At 45.3% G+C, this 16,035-nt stretch overlaps 1 protein-coding gene across 7 annotated transcripts in view; it reads left to right on the top strand.

Moving 5' to 3' along the window:
* The first annotated feature begins 8,908 nt into the window (after positions 1-8,908).
* NRK (Nik related kinase) overlaps positions 8,909-16,035 on the top strand; it is a 90,956-nt gene continuing 83,829 nt past the window's right edge. For 3 of the 7 annotated variants that reach the window (XR_004242976.1, XM_032123561.1, XM_032123564.1), the window contains exons 1-2: positions 9,105-9,398; positions 13,951-14,016. Coding sequence is in view for 5 of the 7 variants with exons in the window: in XM_032123561.1 (XP_031979452.1) it covers positions 9,342-9,398; positions 13,951-14,016 (123 nt within the window). In the remaining 2 variants the exon portion in view is untranslated. Of the gene's footprint in view, positions 9,399-9,899; positions 9,918-13,950; positions 14,017-16,035 lie in introns of those variants that run through there. The other 4 variants (XM_032123560.1, XM_032123562.1, XM_032123566.1 and 1 more) reach the window with 4 other exon arrangements.

Raw genomic sequence — 16,035 nt, 5'->3', positions numbered from 1 at the left:
CAGGGCCAGGGCCAAGGGGAGCAGTGCTGGGCTGGCTAAAACCACCCAAAAACCACCGATTCACAGCCGAGGTGCCCTGAAACTGGGGTGGGTTGGAAGCTCCTGGGGGGGAAGCGTGAGGGACCATGGTGGAGGGCATCACTCTTGTTTGCTGCAGCAGAGCAGTGTGTTGCAAATTGCAAGTGACAGCTGCAGGTTGCCAAGTTGCACAAAGGCACTGTTGAGTTGGGTTCAGGTAATGAATGACACAAAGTGCTTTACTGGGACAGGGCTCATCTTGGAAAGCCCATTCCAGCACCCCCACATCTGCTTCAGGGTCCAAGGGCTGAACCTCAGTGTCACATCCTTTTTGGGTGAACTTGATGGAGAGGGCACTACCTGGGTGCTGAGCAGAGCTTTCTGGGATGATTTGTCACTGGTTTAGAAGAAGCAGAGATGGTGACCTTGAGCAGCTCCAGAGCTATAGGTCTGCCCTTCACGTAACACTCATGTAAATGCTCCTTTCCAGGGACAAGCACAACTCACCTCAAGTATGTGATAAAACTGTATATTTATTGCTATAAAATGACAGCAAGTTCACTGACAAAAGCAGACTGGGCAGCTGGTGGGGATTTTTAATTACGGAGAAGATCAGTGGTCACTGAATGTTAATCTACAACTGTTTACAGAATCACATTGTTACTGCAGCATGTTGGTTTTCCTTTGAAGGAGTTAAAACTGTATTCTGACAACATAATGACATATGGTTATTAACTGACTTTAAAAGAGCATTTAGGAGATATACAATGATTTTTTAAATGTATATATAATGTAAATCTATATACTTTATATATAAATATATCTAGCTATGCAGGATATGTTCTACAAGAAACAACGGGGCTGGTGATAGCTTCTCATAAAATTTTATATTGTGTTTTTCTGGTTTTCGAGATGTTGCTGATTTGTCCATTTAAAAACAAACAGAAAGAACAGTACTTCAGAGACTTGGTTCTAAGCTTTCCTATTTAAATATCAAATGACTGTATTACTGTTCTCCTACTTGTAGAGTTAACTAATCCAAAGGAAAAAGACAGGAAGGAGAGATAAGGCACTGGGATGGGACCCAAGGGGATGACACCAGTTATGTCTGCCTACACTTCCACAGTGGATGTGTAAATGAGGATAATAACTGGTTTACTCCCACTCTCAGTGAGGAAAGTTTATGAGCGCACGGGCCATCCATTACTTTATAAACTAGAGCTGGGACTTCTTGAAAGCAAATGATAAAGGTGGAGTTGGCCTTTTCCAAACCGGCAAGAATTTGCTCTCAGGATGTAGGCCACAGAGTGCAGCATTCTGACTCTGGTCTGCAGAGGATTCTAGACTTGCTGACTCCACCTGGGATTGCTTGGCCTGTGACCTCATAAGATGCTCAGGTCGTGGCTAGGTGAAATCAGCTTTCAGCCTGTAAAGCCATGTAAGCATGCAAACTGCTTGGGGAAGGTAGGAGAGCTCAAGGACTTAAAGATGTTTAATTGGCTTATGGAGCTAAACCCCTTAAAGAACTTAAGCTGCTGTGAAAAAGGAAACTGGTTTAAATCCCCAAATCTCCCTGCTGGAAGGCGAAGCCCAAGTGTGCTACAGGGTGGCAGTTCAGGCCTGGCTGTCACTTTGCTCCTGCACAGCAGCCATCAGCCCTCCAGAGGGAACAGGCACAGAAGCTGCTGTGGCCAGGTCATCTGGCTCCCTAGTAACTTTGGACTAGTGAAGCTGTCTGAGAGGCTGCTGAAAGCAGCTCTGATTTGGGGAGGTCTGAGCACTCTTTTACACGCTAGGAACCAGAAAGTGAGAGACTGAGAGACCCATGAGAAATGGAAACCAGGAGTTCTGTGAACATGTGATGCCTTTGTTTCTACTTTGTTGAGGCTTTTTTTTGAGGTGGTGTTTTTTTGGTTTTTTTTTTTTGGGGGGGGAGAACTTATTGTTTTTATTGTTTGGTTTCTGCTTCAGCTACTGGCTCTCATTATGTCTTGTGTGATTAAAATGCCACTATTTTCTCCTTAGGAGAAAATAAAAAGTCATTTCTTTTTAAAATAAGGTTAGAGCTTTAGCTATTCCAAATGGGCACATTAAACAATTTTGTCCTCAGTATTAATTTTTGTGCCCCCTCCTTTCACTGAATCCAAGTCTTCATTTCTGCTCTGTGCATTACTAGAAAGATGCTGGAGCTGATGCCTCAGCAAAGCATTGTTGGAGGGAAAGTCCCTTCCTTTGTCTTTCCTTGCTTATGCAGTTGATCACATCAGCCCTTGTCCTACAGTATTGCACTGAGGTGTTCCCACAGATTTGATATAGTTTGCGCCTCTGGGGCTCTGGGCATTGCCCAGGTAATGGGAGGCAGGTCTGTGCCACAGTCCTTCACCCCACTGTGTGCATGCTGGGCTTGCACATAACGTGGAACGAGCTGCTGTTCAGGTGAATATTGTTTCAATGGGTTTATTTAGCATTTGTTTCCAAGTTATCAATAAAAACAGTGAATACACCCAGTCTCAGACCTGTGCAAACACGTTTCTTTCCCACAAAACTTCCATGACTATATATCAGTGAATGACTGGCAGATGTACAGAGCCTTCTCATTCTTCCCAAACCACTAAACAACTTGTCAGATTTAATTTTTAACATGTTTACAGTCTCAGCTGACAGCTGCACTGTGCAGCAGCAACATCAAGGCGAGTGCACCTACTCAATGCTCTGCCCAAAATGCTGTGAAGTGCCGTGAGAAGCTGACAGACCCCCACGAGAGCTGTGCTGCCTCTTTCCAGGCTGAGCATGGTGTTACAGGCACGAGTGAAACTTGGCTGGAAGTTATATGGAGGTTATTAATATACAAAGACAATGTTTAGATAGGACTGGCACAGATCTACAGGAAAAGACACAGACTTATTCATCAGTTAATGTTGGAAGAGGACACTGTTGCTCAATGCCTAAATGAGCTTCCCTTTGCTTTCCCCATCCAGAAGACACACACACAAATTAGGCAGCCTCCCAAACACAGGATACATTTCCCTTGAGGAAAAGAGGAGGATTTAAAAGACTCAGGCACTGCACTGGGGCACCCAAGTGTGTTCGAAATGGTCAGAGTTGGCAAAATACTGAGATGAAAAGCAGCTTGGAACTAAAAGGAAGTTGGAACGAGAATAGAGGAGACTTCCCCAAAGATGTTTAATAGGTCACAGAGGGCAGGTTTTGTTCCAGAGGGCTGGATAGAGGTTCATAAATTACAGTTCCTCTTTTTCCTTTTTTTTTCTCCTCTAAGAAAAGGAGAAGCAGAGGGCCTGGGAAATGCAGATGTGTAAGAGGGACTTGAGCAATGAGTTGGGCTTTTTTGTAGCTAAGGCAAGATTAAAATTGTGTAATTTTGTGAGGCACAGGTTAGGCTTGCAACAGGACTGAAAAATCTGTTTAATTTACTGAGAATGTGCCCAGATTGACACATGACAATGAGAAGGTTAAAAAGATAAGATAAAGTTAATTTTTCAAAAATATGTTTTTGAGTAAGAAAGGTGTCCCCACATTTAAAGTTGTTGATCTTTGTTTCTTTCCTTTGGGAAAGAAGGGAACAGAAACCAAACCAACACCCTGCCCCCAAAACCCCGTGCCCAAGACTTTAATCTGACAATTCCTCCCAACTAAGGGTGATTCAGATACCAGTTCCTTTTTAGCTAACCACCAAACTTCAGTGGTTTGGATAAAAGGGAACCATGGTCTGAGTCATCCAGAGTTAGTATTTGGTTGGCAAAGCCATGCCTGCAGGATTTTCTAAAGTCAAAAAAACCCTGCTTGTCTGCCAGAAGAATTACCACAACTTGTCTTGCTTTCAAAAAAAGACTGCCTGCCATGTGATATTTTGACTGATAAATTGAATGTGGTAACAATTAAACTGTGCATTGTCAGTTTTCTTTGTGGTTTTTTTGTTTTTTGTTTTTTTTTTTTTTACTGAGAGATCTGCCTGTAAAGAGACAGCAGCTATTTTTTTCCATAATTGCATCTGTTTCAGAGAGCAGACAGATGTTGGGCTGAAATTCATTACAGTATTCATAAACCCCACTGGGATCTGATGACCTAGTAACATATAGCTACTGTTCCTTGCAAAGTGTTTCAAAGTGTTCTTACTTTGAATGAAGAAATAAATTTGCAGAAGATGGGAGGGAAGGGAAAAACTTTGGCAAGGCAGATGGCTGCATAACAGCAAGATACAATAATTACACAAAATGTGGGAGTTCAATTTATTTCAATTAATTATCTTTCTCTTTATTTTGCAAAATTGCCAGACAGCCTTTGTGCACTGGTATCATTGTAGGAGGCAGATACTGACTTGGTATTCTGATATGAGGCAGAGTCACAGTAAAATAGTCAGTGACACATGAAAGAAAACAAAATCGGAGTAGGAAAAATTCTCATGGAGAGACAAAGTAATAGAAATAGCTTTCACACAGGGAAACAGTTACTTGTATAATTCATGTATTACTGCACATCACCATTGAGGATTCAACTGGTGCTTGAACAGAGTCCAAAGACAGGAGTGCAAAATACCATCGTTACAGAGGATACGACTCCTCTCCCTGGAAGTGTTGGTGTGGCTGTTTTCAGGCAGAGCAGGGCTGTGTGCTGGGCTGATGGGAAACTGGAAACTTCCAATGGCAGCATTTGTTTCCTTGAGAAACTCTGAAGGGCTGAGCTGAAACAATGCTGTGAAGTCCTGGGTCAGGCAGCCATGGAGGGTTATCGGTGCTGTGAGGAGGGCTCCTCATGCTCCCTGTGCTGTGTGTGGGGACAGCCTGGCACAGGCTCACTTGTCTGGGTACCACTGGAAAGAAAATAAATTCCTGCAAAAGTCCCAGTCAGTGGCATTTGGAGTAACGCACATTTTGTAGGAGACCTATATTTTAAGCTTTACCCTTGGGAAATGAGGTGGACATCCTGGCTGGGATTACAGTAGTCAGAGGCACTTTTTCCAACTTGCCTGTCCACTCAGGAATCCTTTGGGAAGGAAGCTGTTTGGTCTCATTTTGGATATCCTGTGAAACTGAACTAACATTGTTGCCAGGAACTGAAAAAAGTTATTTAATTTTTAAAGAGCTGAAAACTACTGTATGTGCTACTGAGTACTGTACGGGAAATTATTGTTTTGGTTTGTTTGTCTGGATTTCTGGTATTTCCAGTTTACTCAGGGTAGCAACCCTGTCTCTTGATCCTAATGTAGCAATCTTTGCAAAGCAGAAGTCTGAAGACAGATTCAGGTTTAAATATGACTTTCTGGCCCAGCCTTCATGTGTTTGGAATGAAGTGGGAATTTTCTTTAGTTCAAGCAGGAGAAAGCATGAGAAATATTCAGAGCACAATCCAACAATGCATTGAAAACAACAACATTTTACTGTGATTTCCAAGCACTGTAGGAATGGGTCCCAGGAATGCTGAAGATATGAAGTGGATTGGGTTGGTACTTAATTTTTTTAGTATCTTTTAACTGAATTTGAATGTCACTGGATGTCCATGGCCTGAAACTTAAATCTTCCCTTCGCAGTCCAAAAAATTTTTGCAGCAGCTGCACTAAGTTATCCTGGTATTTTCCAAGGTGTGACCTAATAAAAGTATTCTCTGCTTTTCTGTGGTCATAAAATAGTACTCCTGGCATTGTGTGACTGCTACCAAGCTAGCATCCAGACATATCCAGGCTGTATACAAGCCTATAAAGACTTCTAATGTGTAATCTTAGTCAGCCAAGGGTTGTGCCCTAAAGAAACACTAAGGAGATATCTAGAATCTCTAGTTCATATAAAATCCAAAAGTGATGAAGAATTTTGTACAGTATTTTTATTCTGGGAGAAAGGTGCTGATGTTGGAGCGTCAGGCATGGGCATAGTGTAGATTCTTTACGGAAGGTAAGAAAACTTCCAGCAAAATAAATCTCTCAGGGAGTGTTTCAGTGCCAAGGAAAGCTGGTGTTCATAGATCCTGTTGAACGCTGGAGCACCTACTGGGGAGCTGCTGCAGAGAGGAGTCCTGGGAAAGGCCGGCACACTGGGATGGCTCTCCATCATGAAGTTGGGAGCAGGGGAACCCTGCTTGAAGAGGGGTTTGTCTCCTACCTGTATGGCAGGGAGCCTAACTTAAGCTTTAGGGTTTCTGAGCTTCAGGTTGGATTTGTATCCTGAAAATGCTGGGAAACATATGCAGAGGGTTGGCTTTGGAGTCACAGATATGGCATGAGCTGCTGAGTCTTGCTGTTCCCACAGCCATGGGAGTGGCAGAGATGTCTGTTCCCTGAACATCATCTGGGTGATTATTTCAATAAGATGATCGTGTGTGTTGCAGTTTTTATGAATAATAATTTTTCTGAATTTACAGTTCAGAGAACTGAAAAATGCTAAAAAGAGTAAGTTTGTCCTTTTCAGGCTAAATCCCCATTTTAAGGAGCTGTTTATTTCCTGTAGACCAGAAATCCTGTTCTCTTATGAGTTATCTTCTTGTTTATTTCTCTGCCAGCTTCACACCTGTAGCTGAGACCCAATGTAAACAAGCTAGAGGAAACTAGCCAGCATGTCATTTTGAGCCTCAGCTTTAAACAATCTCTTCCTTTACTGGGTGTCACATCTGGCAGGGGCAATTACTCTTGGTAGGATTATTATGGACCCAAATCTCTGTTAGGATGATGACAGAAGAGCTCAGAATTAGCCCAGTACTTCGGGGGTACAGTGGCATTTCCTTTGCTGAAACAAAGGAAGTTCTTTCCCCTTCATTCTTGCACTTCCCTTTTAATGCAAAACATCCTTTGCATGCACATAGACATTTGAAAGGTTTTTATGTTCAGGTCTGTGGTTGCTGAATTTGGCTTCAGAGTTTTGACTATGGCTGCTGGAGAGGAAAGCAATACTGATAGCATTTAATTGTCTCTTGTGTTTGTTATGCTTTGGTTGTTTGGTATTTTTAATATTGAATTTATTTTAAAGGGAACCTGTTCAATTTTTATTATTGGTAAGGTGAATGTGGGGTTATTAACAATTGCACTAATGCATTGAATTCCTGATTCCTGGGAGTTACTCTGCCACACAGCTTCATGCAGAAGAGCAAGGTGGAGAGCCTGCTCACAGGTCAGCGATAGCACAAGCACCCTGTTTGCTTTGGGAAGGATTTGCCAGGAGCAGGGCATGAGGCCATGGGGGACACCTGGAACACATTTCTGTGTCTGTAGAACCAGTCAGTAAGCTGGTGAAGAACTCAGGCCATGTAAATCTGGTTCTACTATGTAAAGTAGCCTGTCCTGGTGGCATTTGTAGCCTCAACAGATCTGCTGTGAATATCGGTGACAAAACCAACTGTTGCTTCTGTTAGACCTGCAAGGCCTTTATGGGGAAATGATTCTCTGCCTTCCTCAGCAGCAAGGGAAAAATTGCTCAGAGCCCTGCCTGCAGTGGTGTGAGTGGGACTGGAGCATCCACAGAAATTCCCAGCAGGGTGAAGGGGGAAGGCAATGAAATGTGGTGATAAAAACACATAGCAGGGCTAGTAAGACCTGCCTACAAAAATACTCCAAGCCATGTTATACTTCTAAACACAGATTTTCATCTCATTTTTGGGTAGAGCTTTCTGTCAAGTAGAAATTAATCCTCAAGTTGGAGCACTCATCAGAGGTGAGCAAGGCAGGCAGGATTAATTTCGGCAAAGGATCTAAGAAATGGAGCAGGAGAGAGGGTGTTTGGTAGACAACAGTCTGGAGTTTCACACCAGTTCTCACCAGGGAGGCAGGAAGGAAGTGGAAAGTGGCAGGAGACAAAGGACAGCTTGAAGGTTAGAGAGAAGAGATAAATAGGGATTGTGAGAAATACCACAAGCAAAAAGGCTAATGATGTATTTCTGTAAGGCAGGAAGGCTTGAATGGGGAGCAAAGCCCTGGCTTAGCTTTGACAAAGGTGACATGAGGGCCAGAATTTTCTAAATGCTGCCCAGGGGAGAGCAGAGGGCTGGGCTGCTGCTGTGTGCGGATTTCTGCTGTATTGCACGTTGCTGCATTACATGTTTAGTTCTTCAACAAACTTACACTTTAATGCAGTGATTGGCCTCAACTCTTTAGCAGTGCCTCCACATGCTAGCCTGCAGGTAGGCAGAGAGCACAAATGCAGGGTCACGTTAGCTATAATATACCTAGTGTGGGCTGTTGTACAATACTTTGAAGCTGAGTGATACATCAGCACTTCTTTCAAGGAAATTGCCAAATGCCTTTATTACAACACTGCCCCTCGCTGCTGGCATTGCAGCCGTCCTGGTGTGCTAATAGGCACCAAAGAGACTTTAACCACTTTGTCTTGATTTTATGTCTGCAACTGTGAAAGCATTGATTGAGAATTTCTGCCCCTTTGCTTGCTCTCTGCAGGGGGACAATGTCCTGAACATCCTTCGGGAATGTTTAAGGACTTCGTCTCAGAAATGTGCATTTCACTGATTTTTTGTCTCTAAATACGAGGCCCAGGAATACTCACAAGTCCTTCCAGCCTGCTACACTGCGGTTGTACGGTGTGTTCTTTCTGTGGTCCCAAATACCGGGGTAAGGAGGCTGTGAGGGGCAGCCGAGGTTGCGGTGCCGCGGTGGATTTGCCTGCGGCTCTCGGGGCCGGGCTGGCGGAGGGGCTGCTGGCAGCTCCGCACCGCGGGGACCACCCGTGCTCTTGTTCCGCGTGAGGCCGCGGGACTGAGCCGACTTCGTGAGCATCGCTGTGAGCTCGGCGCTGGGAGCATTGCTGCCGTCACCCCCGTGGGCTCGTGTTCGCAGCAGCCGTCACCCAGGGGAAGGGGATGGGAGTGTCTCAGCGTGTGTGTATAAAATCCTCTTCTTTGGACGCTGTCACGGCAGTGTTGAGGGGCTTCAGGGGTTTGGCTAGCGGCTGGTGCATTGCCCAATGCGCTGTGCCGGGAGCGCGGGGCTTGCCACGCCGAGGGGTTGCCGCTATCAGCCCGGCCCGGCCCGGCCCTTCCCGGCCTCGCGTGGGGCGGCGCGTGCGGGGAAACTCCTATATTCCGGAGGCGATCCCCCCCATTCCCGCCCCACGGGGAGCGCGCGTGGGGGCAGAGGGCGGCCGCCCCCGCCCCGCCGGCGGCAGGTGGCCCCGACCCCCGCCGGCGCCTCACGTCACTTCCTCGCAAACTTTTTCGCGAGCTGGTCTCTCCGCTAAAGTTGCAGGCGGCGGCCGCCCGTGCTGGGGAGGGCGTTGGAGCCGGCCGGGCATGCTCGGCTCCTTGCACCCGGCAGGGCACGGCCGGGCCGGCGCGGGCCGCCCGCAGCACCGTTAGCTCGGGGCGGCGGAGCCATGGCCCGCGACTGCGCCGTCCGCAGCCTGGACGGCATCGACCTGGCGGCGCTGCGGGTAAGGACGGTCGGGGAGCTGCCCCGCGGCGGGGGCGGACCCCCTACCCCAGGCTCGGGGCTGCTGACCCCGCTCCTCGCCTCCGCTGCGTGTGGGAGGCTTCGCCCCGCGTTATCCGCTTGTCGGAGAGGGTTCCGCTCTGCCGCGCGTGGGGGAAGCGCCGACGCTGCGGGACGGCTGTGCGGGGACCGTGGGACATCCGTGGTAGTGGCGAGGACAGCGGGGCGATACTGCGCTTGCCCCCCATAGGCAGCGCAGATGCCCGAGGGGTGCGGGCTGCTTGGGGGAGCAGCCTCGGGGCTGCCCCGGTCTCGCAGCCCGCGGGCTCCAGAGGTCGCGCTCCCTTCGCTGGAGCGAGAGTCCCGCGGGAGCACTGCGCTGCCCGGCTGGGAGCGCTGCACCTCGGAGGCTCCTTCCCCTGCCAGGATGATAAATAATTTCTACCGACATCCCTAAAGGTGTTGTGAATGCTGTGGAGAGAAAACAAATGGGAAACTAGGATCTTCTGGAAGAAAATAGGTGCGTGGGGGTTTGGCTTTTGTGGCCTTTTTGTTGTTATTGAAGTTTGGGATTTTTTTTTCCCCACCCCCCCAGCCCCCAAGCTAAAAAAGTCAGTATTCATCTGGTTTGCTGTGAATTTTTATTGTTGTCCTCTTATGTTTTTAATGTAAGCCAAACTTTGGCCACATTAAAAGCTGTGCTGTCAGTGTTTCGCATCCACAAAGCGGTAACAGGGCTGTGTATGATGTCCCCGAGTTCCACTTGTCCTTTTTTACTTAGGAGCTACCACCGAGCAACCCATCCAACCCAGACAGGTCTTTCGTGGAGCGCTCTCGACAGAAGAGAAGAGTTCAATTGTGGCAAAAAGCAGTCATCCCCAGACAGTGAAACCAAAGCAAGCCACTTTCTAAAAATATCAGGGAAAAAAGAAAGAGGGCTGGGAGAAGCCTTTGCAATATTCACATGGCGAGGAAGGTGTTCCAGACTGGAGACAGAATGATGAAAAGCAGCAGGGACGGGAAAGTTAGGAGGGATGGCAAAAAACTTCTGTCTAAGTAAGCAGAAGTTTAATCTGGCTCTGCTCAAGGGGTATAAGGCAAAATAACGGAAGTTCTTTTTTAGAGCTTTAGCAGATGAATCTCATCTCCTTAAATAAATAAAATAATGTGAGTTTGAAAAGGAGTCATTCTGCAAAGCAGACAGCAGGCTTTGTGACAGAACCATCTGATTCGCAGCCTCCAAAGGCTGAGAGCACTGTGAGTTTCAGCCTCAGCAGGGGAGGGATAAATGTCTCCTTTTGGAAGAAACCCATTTGAGCATGTTAGCAGCCTTAGTTTGGGGTTTGTGCTAAGTAGGAAATGGGAGGCAGGTGAGGCTGAGCTGTGGAAATGATTTAAAGACAGGTGCCTTACCTTTGCTGTGTCTGAGGTGTTCCTGGGGCTAGTGGGAGCTGTCTGGTGCTGTGCTCCAGCCTCATACAATTGTGAGTGAGATCGCTTTCAAACTGCTTGAGATGGCCCCATGTGGGTGTTTGCCAGGGCTCTTGCCTTTTGCTGGAAAGAAGGGGGCCTGTGGTTTCCTGATGTTGCTGGGTTCACCAGGGCAGTCAGATGGTAAAAAGCTGTTAAACTCTGCATTAGGTGCTGAGGTCCAGAGGCCCTGTAGAAGAACTTGTGCTTCAGACACCTGTATCTTCTTCAGCTGCAGAGATGTGAAAAGTGCATTTTGGTGAGGCTCTTGCTGCACGTGTTGCTTTTTGTTCCGCCTTGCAGAGGAGATGAATGTGGCCTGGGTGCCTCTGGGTCAGCAGTCTTGCTCTTGCTTTCTGAGTGCACTGCAGATGACTTGAGGGAAACCAAGGTGGCCACCGTATGGTACAATGTATGATGGTAATTAACCTTAGAGTGATGAATGTTCAGGCCAGCATTTTGGCATCTTTCAAAGGGAACCTAGCAATTTGGCAGGTGCTGGCTGGTGAAGGGTTAGCTGGACCGTGGACTTCAGTGGTAGCTGACAGGAAGCACTACATCAACGATGACATGTAACTCCAAGATAATTAAGAAGGTGGCCCATTGTGAAGAATGCCAGTAAACAATGCAGTGCTGATACCCAAGCAAACAAGGGCAATCCAAGGACCAAAGTCAGACCCCAGATTAATATCCTTTATGACTCTTAACAAGGCTTGGTTCACTGTGGTGTCCTGATTAAAAGAAGAGAGATGGCAAGTATTTGGCTGCACTCAGAGCTGTGGAGGCCTGAGATGTTAATGCTCAGTTTGCTAGCAAGGACAGGGTAGGATTTGCGCTATATTGACTTTAATGCTAATAATAATAATTGTTAGGATCTTTCCTAGAGTGTCAGAAGCCTTTAGAAGCAAACTATTAGGATGCTAAATCAGAATGAAATTTATTGAAAGAGGAAAGAGAAGCTAATTTTGAGGCACTTAAATTACTATATTTGCATAATAAATAAGCTTAGAGAAGAAGAGTGGAGACAGCATGCATTTAAATGAGAGAAGCAGTTGCAAAGTCCAAGTTGAACATGCAGTTTAGGTTCCTCTGGGTTTCTGTGCACTGTGGGCACTTCTTAACTCAGCAATGCTGCTTTCTGCAGGAGAGGTGGGGAATTAGGGTGCTGCTCATGCTTCCTATGGAGTGCAGTACATATTACGCATGGAAGCCCTTTACTGGGAGAGTTCTTCAGAGGGCTGCTGTGAGTTTCATTGCCTGGACCACAAGCTGCCCACAGCACAGTTCTGTGCAGAGGTTGCGCATGAAGCAGAGGTTTTGTACCACCCACCAGTTGCTTTAGCAGTAGCAATGGTTTATTTGTTGACTTTAGCCCCACTGAAGAAAAGCATGTCTTGTTTATATCCAGACTAGTCAAAATGTAAAATGAGGAAATGAGAAGGAAGCAAAGCACTTCACTAAGATCAGTTTTTATGCCTGTGCTTAAGTCCATATGTGAGTGTTCCCATCAATTTCCTTTTTATTGAGGGGTTTAAGTCTAGACAGTTTACTGACTTGCTTTAAAATAAAGAGACCGAGAAAAAAAGACACAGACTGACCTGCATGGGTCAGTAATCTTGATCTGGCTTATGCATTGCTTTTTTTTTAAAAAAAAAAAAAAAGTCTCGTAAGGTTGACAGTCCAGGAAGTTTAAGATCAAAACTCATTTAACTTAATGATAAAACCAAAATAACTCATTAGTACTTTCAGGTGTGGAAGTCTGGGCTGTGTTGCTCTGAAAGCTCTTGCTTTATCATGGCAAATGTGCCAATAAAGGCCAAATCTGCTCAGAAAAAAAGCCTGTGTGTTTCCACTGGGATTTTGCCAAGGTAAACATTTCCATATCAGATATAAAGAAAGAATTACTTATATTGAAAGATTAACATGTAAGTGGAGCGGAGAGTAGCTTGATACCTTTAAAAAAAAGGATGTTTTGCAACCAGGGGCATAGAAATTGTACTTCTGAGGTAATGTTTTTCTGTATCACATCCCTCAGCAGGACCAATAGGCATCAACTGACATGACAGATTGCTGAAACGGATGTGGTAAAACTGACACATGGAGTTAATAATATTTGATATAAAACTCTGAGTAATACCATGGCAAGAAATGAGCAGAGTGATAAATGGCTTAGAAATCAAGAAACTGATCTCTTGAGTTCTTAATGGTTTTAAATAAATCGCTCAAGTGAGTTTTAACTGAAGCACCAGATTTTTTAATGTACTTAGTCATTCAGGAGCGAGCATTGCCCATGCCTTGCAACAAGATGGGCTGCCTGTACCTGAGGGGTTGCAGCAATGCTGCAGGAGAACGTTTGCTGCAGTGGTTGCTGTTAGAGCAGCTGGTGCTATAGCAGGAGGATAGAAGTTGGTTCATATGGAATGGTACACTGATCACCTGACTCATTAATCTTTTATGTAAATTAACAACAGTCTGGTTTGGGTTCAAAGCCAAGAGTTCAATACCTCAGTCAAATTCACTTTGTTATGTTTGCAGAACAGGAGGATTGAGTGTTCTCAGCCTGCCTGTAAGTTAAGGTTGTCTGGTTTGGTACGTTCCCTTCACTAAGGTAACTGGCCTTAGGTGCTTTATACTGTAGTTTTTTCAATTCTGCTTTTTAGGTTTTTTCCTTTGTTGCATTGCTCATACCAAGTGTTTCACAGCAGAGGTCAGCAGCTGAGTCTTCAGCTTGCTGAGTGTGGTAAGGCTTAGGAAATGTGGAGTTTTTTCTTTATTCTACTGGTAAGCTGAGTCAGCATTTGAATTGTTGTGTTTTTCACACACCTTCATTTATTTGGTGTATCTGCTGTAGTACCATCCTGCAAATCTTCACTGAGTTGTTTTGTAGATAGAGTTTTGTGAAACTTGACTGAAAACTTTAATATTAATTCATTTCTTAACCCTGTGATTTGGCAGTTTCCCCCTATGGGTGTAATACAAATCATTAGGAGATGTGCCTCAGACATTTCATTTTGATGGTGTACAATTAGTCTGTTATGAAGTGGTTGCTGTAATCCAAATAATTTTATTTCTTCTTGTTGCAGGACCCTGCAGGAATATTTGAACTGGTGCAGGTTGTTGGAAATGGAACATATGGACAAGTCTATAAGGTTCGGATACCTCTTTAATTTAGGGTGCTGTTCTTGATAAAGCTGTATTTCCTAAAGCAGAAATGAGCACCATTTAAGAAGACAGACACTTGTTCCAGTAATAACCTGGTTTATCTTGCTCTCTTTTCTGCGTAATGCAAAATGTACCACCTGCGAAATTTCATGGCCCTTCTTCTGTCCTGTTTTCATGTCTCTTTGCTGCCACAGGTCACGTAAATGTATTGGCTTTTGTACTGACTTCCCTCTATTCTGTGCTTATTTTCTCTTTTTCAAAATTATTTGAAAGGTGTCTGGCAGAAATTTACATCAGTGATTGCTAAATTTGGCCTGGATTGAGTGGAGTTCCAAACTCAGACAGCAGTGCTCTTCAAGACAGGTGCCAATTATCCCTGCTCTGCCGGCAGGCAATGAAGTCATTGATTTCTGTCATTACTTTTGTTGCTGTGGTATCAAAGCAGAACCACCAGTCAAGAAACTACAGCAGTTAACATTGTGCGCCACAACATAGCGCTCTGTATGCTATGCAGTGCACAGCTTACTGTAGTTGTAACAACAAGCCTAGAAAAGTGTTCTTTCACTGTGAAGCCTTCCCTAAAAATGATCTAAGAGGAGGAAATAGTTGTGATTAAGTAGGGAACCAAGTTCCCATTTGGAGAATGAAGACACAGGAAGGAAAAGGCTGTGCTGCTGAACTCTTGGAGGTACATCAGAAGAGTAGTGGCACTGGAATAAGTCTGTCTGCTGTTGCTTCTCCCTCAGTCCCACTGCTGACAAGCCCCTGCTTGGCAAATCCTTGTGTGGGTGCAGGCTCTTTGTGCATTGATCCCTTTGTGGAAAAATGTGCAAGGGTCCTGGTGGAGCAATGCAGGACTGTTCTTTCTCCAGTGCACTGAAGACACTCTGGTGGCAGATCTGCTGTAGTCACATTATGCTTTCCCTTTGAAGCTATAGGTTCTGGAAAGTGCTTTACAAAAGCAGTTCTGGGAAGGCTCTCTTTTCCCATGCTACCATTTTTTTATTATTATTTTTATGTCAGAAGCAAGATCTTTCTCATGTAACTCTTTGTGGTGGCGAAGTCTGTGTTGTTTCTGAGATTGTTATGCAGATACTGCTCTTAGTACTACTGGATTAAAAATAGATGCTCAGGGGTTCACATGGACAGATTAGAAGCCAGGAGAGATTTTCAGGTGCTGTTGTTTTTTACCTGTAAAAAGATCCTAAACCTCCTGAATGTTCTGTGAAATAGTTGACTTTCTTTTTGTGTCTGGATTTATTTGTATTGGGAAAGAAAAATTTCAATCTAGTCATCTTTTATGAATGTTGAGTGTGAATCAGCTGCTTAATCATGGCAGAATCAGGAAGGAGCAACATAGTTTGCTTCTCTGCTGCAAAAGAAAATGTTTTGAGCTGTCATGTAGCTCACTAGAATGTTAGTTGCCAAAATGTGCAAGAAATACTGACAATGATAATTTAAAATTGTACCCAAAAGCTGTTCTTCACTGAGCAAGCATGTTCTTCACGAGCAGGGTCTGACAGCTCTGGGAATGGGTGATTTGAGTCTCTGCTCATTTTGCACTTGGACTGGCTGGAACATCTAAGGAAGGCACTGAGAGAAAGGGTCTCAAAAGGCTGGGGGCACTGAGGGGAAGCTTTGTGCACGTGCATCCTGCACTGGAGGGGTGAGGGGCTGTGTGTAACCCCAGCTCCATGCAAGCACACCCCTAACTGAGGCTTTGGTCAAATAAATATACGTGAAGAGTGGCTGTGTGGTTTTCTGCTGAGGGTTGCTTAGTGGAGGGAGCTGCTCTTAGCAGGAGCATGACAGTGAAACTTGCAGTTGAAGAGGTTGATGATGACAGCCAAGCTGGACAGATAAAAAATGTACGTTCCACACTCAGCAGTCAGCTCCGTCTCTGTTGTGAACAATTTTCACACAGTCCAAAGCTTCAGTGTGTTTGGAAATCCTCCTGCAGATGCTGAGTGCCACCTGAATGTTCTCAGGTGTCTGCCTGGTGGTAT

This window comes from Corvus moneduloides, chromosome 14 (assembly GCF_009650955.1).
Source record: "Corvus moneduloides isolate bCorMon1 chromosome 14, bCorMon1.pri, whole genome shotgun sequence".
Lineage (NCBI taxonomy): Eukaryota > Metazoa > Chordata > Aves > Passeriformes > Corvidae > Corvus > Corvus moneduloides.
The sequence above is the reverse complement of the archived record's forward strand: the minus strand, read 5'-3'. Positions and strand labels throughout refer to the sequence as shown.